This window comes from Pavona decussata, unplaced genomic scaffold (genome assembly GCF_977016875.1).
Source record: "Pavona decussata unplaced genomic scaffold, jaPavDecu1.1 SCAFFOLD_91, whole genome shotgun sequence".
NCBI classification, from domain to species: domain Eukaryota; kingdom Metazoa; phylum Cnidaria; class Anthozoa; order Scleractinia; family Agariciidae; genus Pavona; species Pavona decussata.
This window is the reverse complement of record NW_028145508.1, coordinates 1682716-1701884: the sequence shown is the minus strand read 5'-3', so window position 1 is coordinate 1701884 and position 19169 is coordinate 1682716. Positions and strand designations below refer to the sequence as shown.

The following is a 19169-nucleotide window of genomic DNA, read 5'->3' as shown; positions in this document are numbered from 1 at the left end:
AAAGGTTGAAGATAACCCTGAAGACATTTATTTTTAGATTTTCTCGTTTGTTACCTTTGGAACTTTGGAACTGGATCTCAATTTTTTTCTGGTCCATGAATATCACATCCTTCGTTGTCTTTAAATTTTTTCTTCAAAATATCTTTACTATGAGCAAAACCTTCCATTGTAGATTCTATTTTGTCCTTTAAACTGAAACGCATTTCTCCATAACAAGAAAATTATACAGTATTGCGCGAGTGAAAAAACGCGAAACCTTCAGAATTGATCATAAATTTGAGTCTGGGATATATCTTTCATTTTCAGTTAACAAACCTCTTTCGTCAAGGTCATCTCATTAATGAACAATTAAATTACTTTGAAAGGTCAAACGCAGTTGCTAATCATTTATTTAATTCAGTGAAAGGCAATAACGTACGCGGTTTTGGTATCCAAAATAGACGGGGTATTTTTAGAAATAATAAACCTTATTTAGCGCAATTCATTTCTTGCCCAGCCAATATGACAAACAGGTGGTTTCGTCGTTTGTCAAACTGAATACTATCATGATCCTTTTTAATTGATTGCTTGCAACGTTGTGGCGAGGGCTCGGGATGTACTGATAAGCTCTTGTACAGACTGGATATGTCCGGTCGCCTGTACGCGCGTGGGTTTTTTTCCCTGGGATTGTGGGAGTCGAGGAGTTTTTCAAGGACCAGATTTCGCCTTTGTGAACGAATGGCTCACTCAAAAGAAGTTTTAAAAGAATTTTTTCCAACGCACGAACAAGACGCATTGATTGAAGATGAAAATTTGTTCGCAGGAGAGGCATTTAATAGGGTAGGAAATTTTTACGATCGGCTTCTTGGCTTCGGGGCGGAAATTTGAACAAGCCAATCTTCCAAAATTCAGATGTCCGAGGGTTGCTCAGGTGGAGAGAGCCAGTTTGCTCTGAACATATACTACTACCGGTCTCTTTAGTCTCGGGATAGTCAATCTTGAGGGCGAGTGTGAAAGCATGATAAACGGAAGCTCGGCCATCGAAGGGAGAACCCACATAGGAAGAGATGCTAGCTGGTTCGCTCCGTCGAGCTAATGTTTCAGTCCCCTTGTTTTGCTCTCGTAACTTCTCGTGATACTGAGCTCGCTCGACGTGTATCTCGGAAAGGGACTGCAGCATAGTAGATCTGAAAAAGGGTACATTCTTTTACATTTCAATGGTGAAAAAAAAGATTGAAAACGAGAATTGTATGTTGCAAAGGTAGAATGGAATTGGCACAGCACCGAAGTACAATGACCGAACTTTGGTGAACAATAGGTCAATCCTTAAATTAATTTCTGACAGGATTTCAAGGCAACAGAGCCAAAAAATATTAAAACAGTTAATGGCTTTTCTTTGATCATTTTTGATTGATGTCCACCAAAACTCAACTGTCCGTAATTAGTAGAAATCTACCCGTGGATAAGGGTGTGGCCCGAATAAACTATCAGGCAGGGAAACGGCAAGATAGAATGATCCTCATTGCCAATAAGGACTTTTAATTGAAATCTTGATTAATATTCACTTAAATGAAAAAGTTTAAACAGTGCCTTTGATTGCTCACTTTCAATCATAGGAAAGATATAGTGAGCAGCGCACGCTAGCAGCCAATCAAATTGTGAGAGCATTCGTGATATCTCTAGCTGTTGCTGCGAGAGTGAGTAGTGTGTAATGGCTGTAAAGAGAGTTTTGCCACAATGTAGCATGTAGTTGGATTTGAAACACAGTTAGTTTCAGTTCCTCGATATGTATCCCCGGGAAGATAGATACGAATCTCTCTGGTTTCGTGTGTGTCCAAATTAATGCGGACCACCAGCTTCGAAACACATGTTTTGAACCAAGCCAAAGTACAACTGTTATCTGCAAAACTGGCTTTGACACTGCCGCCTTCACCGTCAAACCCAAATGAATGAGTGTGTCTAGCCTGGAGCTACAAAGGTAACCGGCAATCGGCCGGTGAACCGCGATTCCAAGAATCAATTGTTCTACTTGGTGTCTAGACCATTCTTAAATTCAATCAACCAATTTAATGAAGCTACAATTTTCCCTGACGAATAGATTAGCTCCACTTTTCAAACGAAATGTCCGGAAAGAGGAATGATCCGCCTGTTTATCGACCAATCGTGATTATTCCAGTTGTAAAAGTTATGATCCGTTCTATCATTTCCAAATCGTAAATTAATAATCTTCTTTCCAGCCACCAATCCGGTTTTTGCATCTCACAATGATTCAGCATTTATTAAAGCAACAGATCAGGGTGGTCTTTGAATGTTTGAACACTGATCGAGGATTCATGATTGCCGTGGTTCTCCTCCAGAAGAAGGTGTGCATGCATGGGGGGAATGAGAAATTGTACCACATTTTTTTTAACTGATAGCTGACTAACGTTAAGACAACTGTTAGCTAGGATGGCTGCAGTACTTTTCCTGAGTATTTAGTCTGTATTTTTTTGTAAATAACTTGCCAAAAAAGTGTAGTTAATCTCAAGAGAATAATATAAGTTGGTGGTAGCTTCTTACAACTTGTCTTTGGTCGTTCGAAGATGGTAAGCTGTGTTCCGTAAAGTCTGGAAAGAGATTGGAGTCACTCAAAAGTTGTTCGGAAGTCCTCGGACGATACTCAACACTGTAATATAAATGTTTATTGTTTTTTATGTATTGTACTGAATCTCGTTGTACGTGTGAAAATAAAAATTAAATTGAATTGAATTGTTTGGCTGATCAATGAGAGGGTAACCGCTGATCCCCGATACAAAACCACAAAATACGTGAGAAGTAAAAAAAAGGTGAACTAAGTTCAAGCGTAATTAATTTCGAACCCGAGAAATGGCTTCAATTTTAACTGACAGTTGATAATTAAACCAGCAACCCCACGCAGACCCTCAAAGAAGGCCTTCAACACCATGGACCATAATATTAATTCTTCTCTCCAGATTACAGGTTTATGGCATTCGGCACTTTCCTACTAACAAATGGTTTTGTTCTTATATGAAAACCGCACCCAAACGTGTCTAGCAAATTTCAAAATGGCGTCTGGTCAATGTGGTGTTCCATAAGGAACGATTCTAGGGTCTCTCTCCCTTTTTTTTTTTCTTATTTTAAATAAATGATCTACCTATTGTCTCCTTCACTCCCAACCAGTAATGTATGCAGACTTGCTGGTATTTCGGAAAGAGTGATGTTGAGGAAATAACTCGTTACATCAACTTGAATTTAGCCAGAATAGACCAATTTCGATAGATTAAAATTCGTACTTGGCTACGAAGCTAAGGGGAATAAAACAAAAGAAACTGCAATGAGGTTCACAGATGAATAATTTTCTTTGGTTAATTATTCCCGGCTGAGCCTCGTAGTCAAACTAGAATTTTAATATATTGAAATTGGTCTATTCGTGGCTTGCAGTCAACAAATTCACCTTAAATATGACGAACTGAGACAGAATGTCTGCTGAGTTGCTTCTGGGCAGAGATTATCAAATGTTACAGCGAATCCTAGTATCAAAATTAATTACTGTTCTCGATAAATTAAGAATCGACTACAAAATCTCTGCACATTGATGAAAATCTCACGGCTTGGGAGTGACAAATTAAAAATTTGTTTATATATTGGCAACTCAACCGCAGTGTCTAAGAAGCCAGACTTCCAACGGGCCCATTTCCAAAACTCCAAGTAGAAATATTTTATTTTAAATACTTGTTAACTAAAGTCTTACCTTACTTTACCTTTATTAGACTCTTCCTTTTTCACTGTCTTTCACAAGGCAATGACTGCACGCAATTTGACCCACTGACAATTTATTGGATGGCCTTGGTTAAAACAAGCGACTATATAAACATTAGAACTGGTAAAATAAAAGGGTTTGCACTAAGCGTAACGTTCGAGTTTTTGGCCTTTTGAGGTCAACCAAGAAAAATAGTTTTTTTTTGGAGGGATCATCGGCTGATACTTGCCTTACGGAAATCTGATGCATAGATGTTCTTAAAACAATTATAAACCTTGATAAGCAAGCGAATGCTGCTAGAAGCGAGGAAATGTCTCCTGTAAGTGCAGTTTCGTTGCGCAGTTTAAACATTTTGATCAACTGTGGTAATGCTGGTCCAAATACAGTTTGGCAGGATGTGGGATACCAAACGATTTGAGAACGCGGGAAGTAAGCCGGATTTGCACCTTTTTGTGCTTCATGAACTCGCACTCTGATTGGTTGAAAGCCATGTCATGGAAACACGGGGAATTTTTTTATGGGTATATTTATAAGTTATAAGTTATAAAGGAAATCGCAAATATTTTGGCCTTTCTTTTTTTTATATATTTTTTTTATTTTCCTAAATCCACCCTCAGGGTGAGAGAACTCGATAGAAGTTCTGCGAACACTCAATCCTCTACTCGTCCTGTGGAATCACGAAAAAAATATGTTTTATTTGTGTGAACTGAAATCTACACCAGGAAGCGATGGTTATTAAACATTGTCATGTTTCCATGTTTGGCAGTATAGAGTGTGTGCACGGCGGCCATGTTGGAGGACTAAAACAAAAGAAGATGTTTGCATAAAAATAGAAAATATTTTCCAAAGGAAAATCATTGTATTGTTTCGGTCCTCCAACATGGCCGTCGTGCACACACTCTATAACAACAACAACAACAACAACAGCTTTATTTTGAAGTTACAAAAACAAATACTTGCGTTTTGTAGTGTTTTACATAGAAGTCATAATTATTGAAGGCCCGTCAACATGGTTGTGTTATCACTGATGCGGTTTCGTTTTTCTCTCCACACGTACAGGCAATGTTTGACGGCCCTCGAAAACAGTACTCTCGGTCACTTTCTAGCGACTTCCATCGATGATATTACGTAACCATTTTAGAAAACCCCCGTTTTTGCCGTCCATCTACTTTTTTTTTTAAAAAAAATCTCTTTATTTTGGACGGCGTTTTTAATCTCCGTTTTCAAAGCGTTTTCAATCGTTTTCGTTCGGATTCGTCCGCCTAACCGGACAAACAACAATTGAAACAACTCTCCGTTTTCTTGACCAACGAAAACGGCTTCTTGTGGACGGTGCCTAACGTCGTTCTGGTAGATACATATATGTAAGATTGATTAAACAATGCAAAAACCTTAACCGGTAATGATAATAAAGTACCATTTTAGCAAATTAGCTGACGTGAGATGGCAGGACATTGACAAAAATCAGCGGTAAGACTTGCCAATTTCGTTTGTTGTTGTATGCGTATCAGCGTCAAGCTAATTAAATAACTTTGTGCTTGAAATTTCCACCTCATCAAACTTTCGCGTTCCAAAAATTCCCTGAATACTAATATCGAATATTATCCCCCTTATTTCCTAAGGAATGTTTCATTGAGGATTTGTCGGGAGGCATCTAGATACTTTTTTCAGATAAGTTATCAATTGATTTCCGAAAACTCAAGCGTCATTTACGCTGGATTGGAGGCTAGGCACACCCTCAACGTGCTTATACTTTTCTTAGGAGTAACCTGAATCATTCTATTTTTTTCTACGAACACGTAGGTTTGGTTTTTATTAGTGAAATGGCTACTGACTGAAGAAGGCTGGACTTAGGTCGAACTGGATTACAAATACGTTTATCAACAAGTCTGAAGCGGTTCTCTTATTTAATATTTTTAGACCAGGACTGCTAAAATAAATCTATCAATTAACTAAATTGTGTTGCTATAAATATACAAAACGAGCATGTCAACACGTTGGGACGGCCGACATATACCGCCTATAAATCGTATCGAAGGTCAAAACTGAACGCGCACAACTGCTATAGTGAGTAAATTTGATTATTTACCGTAACAAATCCTATTAACATTGTTGTTGTTTTTTGTCTCTTTTTTTTTACTCTCTCTCTTCAAGCTAAAAAAGCACTATAAAAAATTGCGGATTAATTTAGACTGAAATTGGCTCCTTAGTTTCAGCACTGCTGATTTTAGAATGTTTCAAAAACCGAGCGACTTTCAAAGATCGCCAAGACACTGCATCAAATCGTCCGCAGGTCTCCCGTCTCCAATGAACCATTCAGTCCCTGTTAATCTCGGTCAAAAATCTGCTAAGGCACCCTTAGTATTATTATTATTATTTTTTTTTATTTATTTACACTGGGAGAAACGGATTGGCTTCAAAGGGAAGTCATTAAAATGAAGGGGATCAGATGGCCTGAAACAATTCCCAGAATTATCAAAGGAAACTATCAACTTGATGTGAGGAGTAACCGAATTTCTCCTCCCTTTTTTGTTGGTAGGGGTGGGATCATCCGAAATACCAAAACAAAGCAACAAACAAACAACTTTGGGGAGGAGGAGGAGGAATTTGGTTGGGAAAAAACTCCATCAACTCCTCCTCACCCTCCCCCGCAAAAAATGAATGGTTACCTTCTCTAGCAGGTAGTTCAGTTAAGTTCAGTTTATTGATTTTGTCATAAGTTCAGTACAAATGTAAAAAAGGGAAGCCACCGGGCTTATAAGGAATGGGCTCCCTCAGTTAAGTAATTAGAACAAAGTATTATTATGGTTATAAATGGGACCAAAATCTATGGCAAAGCTACAGTTAATCTTAAAATATATTACATAGTCATATTAATCATAGTTAGGCTAAAAAAAAATAGCAAAAATGAAAGTGAAAAGTCAGAGGTAATAAATAAATGAATACTTATGATAAGAGGAATGCCCTCAGCTTTCTACAAAAGGAAGCGGTACTTGTTGCATTTCGAATTTCAACTAAGAGAGTTAAAAAAAAAATTAGGACCTTGGAAACTGATGGAGAACTTTCTTATGTTAGTCCTGCATTGTGGTAAATGAAAAAGCTCCGAATTCCTAGTACCATAGGAATGCACTTGGCGTGTCACCAATAACATGTAGTCGACGGTAAAAAAAGAAAAAAAAATCAAAATTCCTGTTACACAGTCTCTACAGCTGCAACCTCTCGATACTTGAAGTTGACTACTTTATAATCAACTTTAGAGAAAAATAGAATAACTTCTTCCAAAAATGAACACACGATTGGACGTCATAAAGCCGCGGATTTGTTGGATACTGGATACAAAGGTTTTTCGACCAATACTTAACAATTATTCCACGAGTGCGCGTTGGATACAAGCCATGATAGATAGCCAACGAGGCGCGCCGCTACTACTTCAGATACTTAAAAGGTTAAAGCTAATACGCAGCTAATACTTCAGGTATTGAGAGGTTAAAGCTGTAAGGACTAACCAAAAAGAAAGTGGATATTATTAAAAAACTGACTCATTCTTGACTCATTGGATAACGTAGTTCCACAGGTTGATTGGTTTAGCGGCCATGATATACGAGCCATTATACCATGCCCCACAAATATGATAAGTCAGAGAGAAATCAGCAGGATTTATTGAAATGGTTGTTTTAACAAAACAATAATTCCACCCGCAACTTGTTGGATACGGAATGATTATAGCCAACTCGGTGCTGCGCGCCACATTGGCTCGCCGAGTTGCGCGCCTCGTTGGCTATCTCATCTTGTATCGAACGCGCGCTCCTGGAATAATTGTTAATTATGTCTACTTACAGCAATAACCTCTCAACACTTCAAGTTCACTATTTTATCATCAGCTGTAGAAATAAAATAGAATAACTTTTCATTAAAGCCTTTTCGGAACCTAAAAATCACAACAGCGACTGTCGCAAATGTGTAACATAACTATGTACTGAACAAACCTATTTTGAACTGAATTCTATAATAGTTGGACGAAGTAATGTCATGTGGCACCAAAGTTTCCCAGGAGTATTAGTTTTCTGTTATGTTATTTACTGTGCAGTGGACGTATGAGTGTTACGTTTCCCGGGGGCGGGGCACTAGGGTATCATCGGATTTGGTGGGGGCCACCTTCGGTTTCTCCAAACCCTAACACTTCAGACCAATAGTACCCGGGCAAAATCCTGGGACTTAACCTCACGAACCCCTCCTAAGTTAAGGTGTATCTTGAGTATATTTTTGAGCTTATCTAAGGAAGTTACCGCTTCCCCCGGTTCACTTTTATTTATTCATTTTTTCTGGGGGAGAGGTCGGAAAATAGTTTTGCATGGGATCAGGTAATTTTGGTGGATCGCAAAGCTCGAAAATCTCTAAAAACGTTAAAAAATGTCACGCCGTACTGCACGTCAAAAACCAACAGGTTTGCAGAAAACCTTATTGAGTGACTAAGTAATTTATTGGTGAGTATTTGAGGAGGCAAGAGCTTAGAAATAAACACTAACTGAAAGACGCTCAGCTGGATGGAACGCTCCGTGCTGGGCGGCTCTTAAACTTCTCGCCGCGTAAACCGGAATTTCTTCACCTCACCACGGAGCTAATTTATCAATGCTGTGAGTTTGAGGGGGCATTTCGATGCCTTGCTGCTAGAATCAAACTGTGGTTGAGTGACACGCTGACAGGTAGTGCGCAATGCCTTGCATACGTCGGTGAAGTCGAGCAGTACGCCAGCGATTTAGAAACGTGGAGACATAATCAGTAACACGGTATACAAGGTACACAGAAAATTCGTTTGCAAGAGACACCATAACAAATTATAGTACTGCTAAGCTGAAGACCACAGATTAATTAAAATTTTGTAATCGGAACCTTGGATCCTAACGCGAAGCAGTTTGATTGGGTGTGGAAACCTGGTTGATTTGAAGAATGTTCGCGCTTTTGAAGAGGCCGTTGACAACGCGCACTAAATGATTTTCTCGCCTTATTATCCGCATAAGAAATAACCAAGGACAGGAGGAAAAGCTGTCAAATGTTTAATTGCTGCTGTTGTTTTGCAGGTTGTACGATTAACTTCACGCGACTGTTCTCCATTTATGGAAGATGACACGTGTTGCAAGCACTCCTCTGAAACCGGCTGCGAAAAAGAGGAACTCGAAGGAAGGAACCTGAAGGAGGAACTGGAACTTGACTTACCAAAGAGAGGAACTTGAAGTCCGAACATCTTTATTGATTGATTTATTTATTTTGGGGGGAAGCTCTCTCTTGACTTTGCACTGATTTATTGAAAGCTCCGTTATGAACTGATGAACTGTGACAAATTCTCTCCTTATCTTCCTGTTGAAGAAAGCCATTTTTTTAATGTATCGGAGACACAACTTCCGCACACAAAATGATTACATTTGAACAGCAATACCAATTGAGTCGAACTCAACGCGACCCATGAGTCTCCCAGTTGACACAAAAGTTTCAATTGTGAGGGTAGTAGATCAGAGGAGGATAGAGAACATGTTTTCACTCGAGTTAGTCTCATTTTTTATGCAGATCGCATAGCGTATGAGAGTATGTTGTTATGGAAAGAACATCAGGCAGAATTTTTGCTAGGTTTGCCACCGGATGTAGCACTTTGCTAAAGCCTTCAGTGATGAAACTGATCTTTTTTACATGTATAACACCAAGCTAATTACTGTGACCGCTATAAAATAACATAACGTTCATTAATCTTCGTTTACAAAACTGGCACAATTCCAGGGTATGTCAAACGGCTGAAGAGGAACATCCAGCTCCGCCATTTTGGAAGACAATACCTCAGGAACAATCATATTGATTGGTGGGGGGGAGGGAGGGGTTCCTCGCAGACGCTCTTTTGGCTCGTCGTTACCGATCCGCTATCGTGTTGTTTGGTCGTATATACCGATTTCCGCCAGATTTGTCCGATATGCTAGGGGTATGGGGTAGTAATGTTAACAGCTTTGAATAAGAACGTTCTGGAACCTAAACCCAGGCACCCAACCAACGTCGATGACCTTAACATACTTTGTGTAGTACGTAAAGTCAAATGCAACGCTGATCGGAGAGCTAAAATAATTTTATGGCCCAATATTTCGGTTAGACAATACTAACCTTCGTCAGGGGCTGCAAAAAGCTAAGTAAAAATTGGAAATAAACTTAACTTTTTGCTGCCCCTGAAGAAGGTTAGTATTGTCTAACAGAAATATTGGGCAATAAAATTATTTTAGCTGTCCGATCAGCCATGCATTTGATTTTACGTTTTATTCAACATTGCTGATCCTAGTATCCTGATCTACACAAAGATCCGGCTGCACTTTGCTACTGTTTGTACAAGTGGTCCTTGCACAATTCAAGAGTCACTTTATAAAGTACGACTAATAATATATCACAAGGACTTGCAAAACGCAAAGATAACTCTGTATGGCCTTTTGTGTGTGCGTGGAAAACGCACCTGTATTAATTCATTATCAAAACGGAGTAGAGTCACGTCTAGTAGAGTAAAATGTAAACGCACAAGAACATTTTTGTTTCAATCTGGAAGACGGGCCATATAACTAAAAAAAATCAAGACGATTCATGTTTTCTCCTCATAATATTTTTTATTAATTTCAAAGAACCAATACATTTATGAATAAAAAAATTATCACTTACCGGCGAAGGAGGGCACTTTTCGTTAAGTAGATTTCATTCTCAATCAGTGTCCAAACACCAAAATATACACATGCACATGCTAAAGAAAGATCTAACAATCAATGGTGGTACCTTGCACTATAGAGCAAAACTCAATAGGGAGGAAGAAGACTACTCTGCACACAATGAGTCGGTGCTATCAATTCAGTGACGAGACGTTTTCTTTGCGCCGGCGAAACCGTTCTGCCATCAACACAAGCGAGGGAGAAATTGATGATGACACAAATTTTCTCACATAAGGAAAGAGAACGTTGTACTACTCTTAGTTAAACTGGTACGTTGGAACCGAAATACACCGCATACCTGCTTCGAAGAAGCAGAGAAAAAGGGTGTAGTCTGAAACACTTGTCTATATATAAACAGAGCCTTAAAAATACCTTTGCTTCAAATGCCTTCCAAAACAGGTATACATTTAACTGTATATTTAACAAGGAAGCACTCCAACCTGAGTGACCAGTGATTAAAAATCATAAATGAAATTGTCAGGCGATAGCCGACGAGGACCTACGACAAACAACTGAATTTACAAACGAAATATGCCTCTCCTGCCGAGAAACGGTGCAGCGCGCGCATGCTCAATGTTCAACGCGTACAGTTTCTTCACATCTGTTGCACATTTCACGGAATTTTATGAAAACTTCGAGGTGATGTGTCGGTGCTTTTCTTTGTTATAAATAAACGGCTGGAAGCTATAATACCTGTGGCTTTTTAATCACTCCGACAACTCCTGTAAACCGGGCTAATTTACAACGAAAAAATACTCCTCATTCTCGGACTCGCAACTCACTCGTGGCGAGCTACTCAAAACAACAACAAAAGTAGGATAAAAGAAATAACAAAACTCACCAACAAAAACTTCAAATGTATATCAAGAAGCGTTAGCTATCAATGTCTCAATCAGATAACAACGACCTGACGCGGAATTTCGATCCAGGCAATCAACAATTTCTACCGCGCGCTGGTGGTGCAACCGCAAACTTAGCGCTCCGCGTGTGCAAAATATCGCAGGTTTGTGACAGTTCTCTGGCTGGACATTGCTGCACATTATGCGCCTTTGCGAACCTTATTGAGAGCCTTGCTGATGTTTGAGACAACAAAACGACGGCATTGTTGAAATGTAGCGCAGCTGATCGGTTGACAGGCACAATCGGCGCGGTCCGTTTGTGGACGGTATCGATTTCAGCGCAAATTCTCCGAGCGGTCTGATCTCAGCGAGAGAAAGTCCACTTAATTACCTTTGATACGAGAAGCCTGTTACAGCGACCGACGTGAAACCCCACCGTTTTCTATCTTACTATCCTCGGAAATGTACCCAAGAACGTACGACTGTGTACAGCCTAACTCATACTCGTGCGCTCCCCAGAATATCCCTGGAAGCTTTCACTATCCTCATGGCTACAGCCAACCGAGATATGCTACCTACAACCCACCTATACACACGCAGATCCCGTCAGGGCTGCGCTCTCCTCCTCCACCGCTAACGCATCTAACAGTGGAACAAACTGGACATTATCGAAGCCAGGTTGAGGAGCGGCCTTCGTGCATGCTTCAAGAACACTGGAGACCAGATCGAAGCTGCATAGGAAACGAACGCGAGGAGTACTGTGAGGAAAATGACGGTGATTCAATAGAAGACGGTGTAGAAGGTAATATAACTGGAGCAATTGAGTTGGGTTTCACGCAAATTAACTGCTTGCACCAAATTTAATTAAACGACAATAGAAGTACATAGTTGTTTTCCTGTCTTTTCTTCTGTAGCAAGACTAAAACATACTATTTTGTCTGTTCGATTTCTCTAACCCATAACCGGAATCACTAGTGTCGCGCTTGAAGAGGCTTTCGGCAAGAAGGAAGAATTGCATTTGCGTTAATATCTCCACAGGCAAAATAACAATACTTCACAGATTATAAGTGGGAATAACCTGATAACATGCCACTTTGATGGATCAGATTTGCTGTTCGCAAATACATTTACGCCGGCTTTTCACGTATTACTTTCCATTGAATGCCTGTTCTACCAAATCGCTGCACCCGGTTTGTACATCGAGGTCGTAATCACAATTACGGCTAACAAATATCCCCGTTAAAGACCATGTAGAGAATATTCAGTGATTAAATTTAGTAAAAAGTCATTAAACCAAGAAGACGACCCTAAAAAACTCTCTAGAGTGTCTTAAGACAATGTGCGGAAGTTTCAACATTATATCAACTAGACAGATAGCTAAAGCTATGATTGAGGTGTGATCTTCCACTTAACCAAGAGAATGGTTGTTTTCTCCTCATTTATAGCCTTAGTGCTAAATAATCGGTTGCGTCTGTACAAAAACTGGCATTCTCCATTCAAGTTTGGAGGTGACTACAGAACTTAAAGAGTTAGGAGGGTCACTTAGCAAGCATAAATTTGATGTACCCAGACACTTCATGGCACTGTTCCATGATGATGAAAACATTAATTTTCTACTGTTAGCTGTGCAAATTTACGAATTCAGGTAGATACCTAAAACGCTACATGCTACACGAAGAAAAACCAATTTCCCGAATGAGGTGAAAAATCTCTTGGATGGGTGGTGTTAGAAACGTGAACCATTAGCACTGTCTTGGTTAAGAAACGACCTTAAGCCTTCCTTGTTTGCTATACATGCAGGATGTTTAAGTTATTGAACCATAGCCTCTTAGTATGTGTGAGCAAAACTTCAAAGACCTCAAATATGTCTTGAATGGGCAGCTCACAGCATTAAAATAACCAGCTAAACTTGAATAAAGGATTCCCAGTCAACAAATTGTCATCCATCTTCAAGGGCTGATAGCATCTACCCTCAGTGAAAATTCCATTCCTGTGGTTTGAACAATATTACTAGCCTATTTTCGTTTCAATTAAAACAGTTGAAATTAGCCATTCGAATAGCGACAATCAAAGTATATACGTTTGAGTTTATATGATAATAGCCCCCAGGAACCGGACTTCTAATAACCTACAATTCCACTACAACAGGAAGGTCCAACCACATACGGCTCCAATCATGCCCAACATTTTCGACGAAACCTCAATAGTGGCACTTTGGATAAAAGCCTTTGCCGATGATTTTCTGGGACCTTATGTTGTACAATATGGTTCTACTTGCCTGGATATGGAGGAAATAGCCTTTAAAATGTGATCACTTCAATAAAAGTTACTGAGCAGTACTTTCATATAATTGTGCAAGGTACTGTTTTAGTGACTGATACAGACCTCTGCATTGCTAAATGGTACTAGTTTTGGGTATGTGGATGAAATTTTGACCAATTGCCATCATTCAAATAAAAGTTACTGAGCAGGGATTTCTTGAAACAAGTTGCTTCTAACTTTTCAGTTGTTCTTTGAACCCTAGTGTGTGACTTGTCCACTGAGCCATTATGTTTCTTTCAAAATTTGTTGTTGTCTTTAGATAGTGCAAACTTGGGTGTGCTCAGTTAAAAAGAAACTGAGAAGAGCTTATTGTGCGAAACAAAGCTCTTCGCTGAATTTCGTTGTTTCATCAATGCAGATTTGCTTTAGCACTATGATCTCACGGATCCATGATCTCTTCCAAGGTGGATAACCCGAGCTTATTGCATATACACCAAATGGAACGCTTGGCAATACGGCTAAGCAGGAATAACATTGCAAAATTTGCTCCAACTTATAAAGTCCGCCGAAAATAACAATCCGTGTTTATTCGATAACAACAACCTTTGGCAGTCTTTGCAATTTATTTCTCGTAACTGTTTGACTGGAGTGCTAGGAGATAAAGCCGGATCACTGTTAAAGTATCATTCACGTCTTCAAGGAAGGAGTTAACACTAGGATTTACTTCATCACTCAAGCTATTAGCTGTATTATCGAAATCATGTCTCACATGTGCAACGAAACTGATAAACATCATTTTTAAGGCCCATCTGAACCAAACATCTGATGGCTATGGTCGACACACAAAATGCAAGAGGTATCTTCATTCTTATGGCTTTAGATTGCCGCCTGATTTGACTGGTGATCAAATTGTGTATTCTTCTTCTAGAATAAGGGCAACGAAAAACATCCTAACGGAGGCATAACTGTGAGAAATATAACATAAAATAAAGCCTGATAAAGGAGGAATTTAAAACATCATTTTTAAGGCCCATCTGAACCAAACATCTGATGACTATGGTCAACACACAAAATGCAAGATGTATCTTTATTCTTGTGGCTTAAGATTGCCGCCGGATTTGACTGGTGATCAAATTGTGTATTCTTCTTCCAGAATAAGGGCAGCGAAAAACATTTTAACGGAGGCATTACTGTCAGGAATATAAGAAAAAATAAAGCCTTATAAAGGAGGAATTTAAAGGTTCCCATCCATTGTGGGAAATTGTAATCAGTTATGCTATCGACAATTTGAGAAAGCAGCCCAACATCTCTTGAAAGATCATCTCATACAAGATATTCGTCATGTTTCCGGAACCAATCATGTCGGCTATTCAAAACAGAGGAGCTGTTTGAATGCATGAGCCTTTTTCCTATCTAACAGAACAAGTTTGCATCTGTATCTGACCTCGTTACAAATTAAGGGAAACTAGTCCAGAATAGAAAAGGCAAGCTAAGCATGCATCGTCAGAATCGTATGACTTGTTTCAACTCTCTCGGCATGGTTTAATAATATCCCCTGACTGATCATGACTGCTTAAAAGTTGCTTGAGAAAGTTACAGCTTGTCATCGTCAATTTGTCACCCAGACCATGTGATATATTGTAGTGAAACAAATAGGATATCGTCCGAATGTCTTCAAATCACAACAAACGACCATGAAACCTATGAGTCATAATTTGCTTTTCAGGAATGCTTCTGAGAATGGCGACCTTGAAGACTGTCAGGCCGGCTGGAAATACGTTTTCCTGTTACAATTTACACTTTAACTAGCTTTCAAACACTGAACTTACAAGACAAAGTCTTGGGAAAAGATGAAGAGCCGTCCTCTCATACCACTATAGACGTTTTTTTCATCGCAGGTAGAGTGCAGTGTAACCCAAACTTTGCGTAGGATAACCTCACTTCTTTTGTTCTGCAAACTTGTACGCCCAACGCAACAAGCATCAAAGCAGGATAAAACCACAAAATGGATTTTCTGTGTCCGCTTTTAGATGTTAGTCAATTTGTTAAGCAATCGACATTGATCCACCACAAAAATGTCGATTTTAGCGGACTCCTTTAGGTGCGGTTAACATCAGCGAGCTTCAAAAGATACCGAAATTGATCGTGAAGACGTCGGACGTACCTCGTGACTACCTCAATCTGAGAGACTACACCGCATATCCCTTCTCTTGCAGTCGAATAAAGCCTTAGCTAATGATTTATTTGTGGGTTCAGGAAACAGAAAAACCATAACCTTAATTAAACATGTGCTCCTCTTGTAAGCTAAATAACTGTTTAATGGCAGTGACTACTAAAACAAAGGGCAGGTAAATAGACCCATCTGAAAGTCATCACAACATTCTCGCATATTTCGGCTTCAAAAAGAAAGACCTTTCCAAAGTGCTTAAGTAGTTTGTTTTTGTAACGTTAACTGACGTACACAACTGGATTTTTTTTCTCTCTTGATAGAGAATCAGTTTATCTTCTTACTTTTGACGAACTTTAAGTATTTAGTTGCTGAACAAACAATCAAATCACCTTCTTCTGGGTAGATATAATTAGAAGGGAAAACTGCCCCAAGGCAATTGCAAAATTGGAAATTTCGTAGCAATTCCTTAATTCAAGATTCTCCGTTAATTTCACCGAAATTCGAAATATAGGGGGATTTGATGAAAACGGTAAATCCACTAAGTGATCGGCCGAACTCTGGAAAATCTGTTTGTCAAAATTTAAGTCGGATTATTGCCAAGCGTTGACTTGTTTTATCTCCTTTCCTGGATGGCGCAATTTCCTTGTAGATAACCTCAGGACAATTAATTATCTGTCCAACGAAAGCTACAGAACACCCGTATCGAAGTTGCCTTTGAAATGAGTACGCAGCATAACACATCAGTCGCCCTTACTGAAATCACTGTCGAGGCCCTTATGTCAGTTTGCTTAGTTTTCGCCGATATACGAAAGTTGTTAGCCGATGTGTCATGGCGGCATCTTAATGAGAACATCTCAGTTCAAAGTCATACTGCTATCTCAAGCTCTCACTATAATTTATCTCTCGAGAACTACGTATACAACACACTATTCTCGCTTACTAAATCTAATCGAACTGCGATACGTGCACTCGGGACGGTCATGAATGGATCAACTAGTCTCGTAATTTCAGTTCACAACCGTTGGTACTACATTGTCACTGTCAACTGGCGAGGCCATTGAGGTATGAGTCACTTACAATTCACTGCGTCACCTAGCTTGCCGGAATTTCTTCTTTCCTATGGTCATGTCGGGTCACTCTTTGTTGTCCACAAACCAAGGGATTGTGTATGAATCCGTCCTTCATTGCATGCCTACATGAAGGCCATTAGCGGCGCCCTTCTTCACCGCGTGAAGAACACGCGCCTATCTTGCGCTCAAAGATGCCTACAGAGTCTGTGTTTTGAGTTATAAGCACTCAAAACATACACCTAGACTGGAATGGCCATTAAAAACCCACAACGGAGATTTTCCGTTTAAATTACTTTAACATCTGAGTTTATATCTTGTGAGGAAATGAGAAAGTAGCTAGGTTTTGTAGACACCCTGGCGCGCCTTGCACAGCCGGCGTACACCGACTGAATTTTCCATGTTGTGTTTTGTTTTTCCAGATTCCCCTACGTCCGAAGAAAAAACTGGAGAAACAAACAACAAGAAAAGAAAAGAAAGGACGGCTTTTACAAAACATCAGCTCCAAGAACTTGAGAACGAATTTATTCGCAACAATTACCTCACAAGGTTGCGGCGATACGAGATTGCGGTGAGCTTGGACTTGACCGAGAGACAAATCAAGGTTTGGTTCCAAAATCGGCGAATGAAGTGGAAGCGGATAAAAGGCAAGCCGTTACAGAAGAAAAGTAATTACTCTGTCGATGTGACCGAGAATGAAAAAGCAACTTAGTTGAAAGAGTTATTAGGAACTGGAAAACTGTCATGTCCTTGTTGAACAAACTGATCATACTCCCGAAATACTGTATTCGGCGAGAAAAATGACACGACTCATTGAGATATGGAAAAATGAGCTGGAATTCCAACAAAATTAGCCATTTAACCCAACAAAAAGGCTCTGTGTTCAAGAGCAACAGACAGAAAAAAGAAAGAATTCCCACTTGACAGCCGATAGTCAGAAAACCATGACTAAAGAAATTTTTTTTTGATGTTCAAGGCATTCAGCTTCCGCCTGGAGCCGATTAGGACTCTGGCAGTGACAAGAAAATAGCATACACGTATAATACTATTCTCGCAAAGTTCGGCTGTTTCAAAGGGGCATATAAAATATACGAATGTATACAGTGTGCTTCAAATTGTGAACATAAGGAACGACATTTTCCGTACTTTCAAACATCCACTTAAATTACTAAAATAGGCGTCTTGAGCTTGGTGTTCAAGTTGTGTCTCAATACAATTTGCTACTGAACTATATTTAGCTTACAAGTATATATCTATATAGACTTTCAGCTGAGCAGTTCATCTTAATGGTTGTACGTAGAACTTCAGATTTCTTTAAATCAGGTATTGGTGGTCAATAAAGTCTCACTGAACCCCCACGTTTGATTTTCCTTGCCATGGAGTGAGCAAAGACGGACTGAAGACTGAGTTTTATGTTCGTAGTTTGATCGAGTCAGGTAAATCACTTCGTATAGAATTGCTCATTGCATGTTTGCAGACTGCAAATGTTCTAGCATTCTTCACTGCTTTATATATTATCCAGCTGAATTGTCAAAGAAAGTGCGATATTTATGGTATAATTTAGAGCTCGAGTTGATGCGTTTGCATGCTGGATAAGGGGAAGATCAATCAAGATGAGCCAACATCCACAAGTAAGTACATCCCAGTACCACGAACACACAAAAGTCGAAAACATTCAGAAAGCCGTTGGGATCTCGAGATAGCTGCACCCTTTTTTAATCAGGCAATCTATGGAAAGGCTTTTCAAGGTCAGTAAGGGATGCAATATGGGCGATTAAACCACTGAATAATCGTATCATCAGCAGGTCAAGGAGTTTACGTTTTGAGTCTTTTGAAAGGACTTGAAGAATTCAATATAGAATGCCAAAAGCGGAGAAACTACGGAAAAGTTCGTAAGAAGACGTCACTCAGCAAAATGCGCGTCAAAGCAGTTTCGGTATAACTAGTCAAAATGTCCGCAGTTGTCTCAGTTGGGTAACTGGGCAGCAGTGCAGTTAACAACATAGCTCACTGAAAATAAAAGTTTGAAGAGTAACGAAAGGGGACTTGAAACTGAGGGCTGCACTTACCACAAAATATAAATTTTTGATCAAACTTTTTGTGGCGATGTGTATGTACTGTTCTAACGAATACCCGTTGATTTCAGCTCCAGAAGTACATTGTAAAACAAAAAGTTGTGATAGATTAACTCTTCGTTTATTTTTACTTGTTTCGGAAAACGCTTTCAAATGTGTATCTTGTTTATCTCCACTTGAATTCGGTTCAGTTTTCCTCTTTGCATTCCAGCTGTTTCAACAACACACGGTGCTGCTAGTCTTTCCTTTAAATTTAGTCAATTTACTAAATAACTCAACAGAACTCAACACT

At 39.4% G+C, this 19169-nt stretch overlaps 2 protein-coding genes across 2 annotated transcripts in view; one reads left to right on the top strand and one right to left on the bottom strand.

The window, feature by feature from the left end:
• Nucleotides 1-811: 811 nt before the first annotated feature.
• The window catches only part of LOC146474165 (uncharacterized), a 35292-nt gene continuing 16934 nt past the window's right edge, over nt 812-19169 (bottom strand). The window contains exon 2 of the mRNA XM_085117290.1: nt 812-1166. Coding sequence (XP_084973416.1) covers nt 812-1166 — 355 coding nt within the window. The remainder of the gene's footprint in view (nt 1167-19169) is intronic.
• LOC146474167 (uncharacterized) lies at nt 10352-18160 on the top strand. Its single transcript, XM_085117461.1, has 2 exons — nt 10352-12105; nt 17225-18160. Exons 1-2 carry the CDS (start codon nt 11766-11768, stop codon nt 17512-17514), a joined length of 630 nt encoding a protein of 209 aa, XP_084973587.1. The 5' UTR covers nt 10352-11765; the 3' UTR covers nt 17515-18160.

What these genes read in the sequence shown, in the direction of transcription:
- LOC146474167 (XM_085117461.1), top strand. Translation starts at nt 11,766, where the DNA reads ATGTACCCAAGAACGTACGACTGTGTACAGCCTAACTCATACTCGTGC. An exon ending in AATAGAAGACGGTGTAGAAG is followed by an intron (nt 12,106 to 17,224) that starts GTAATATAACTG and finishes TTGTTTTTCCAG; the next exon opens with ATTCCCCTACGTCCGAAGAA.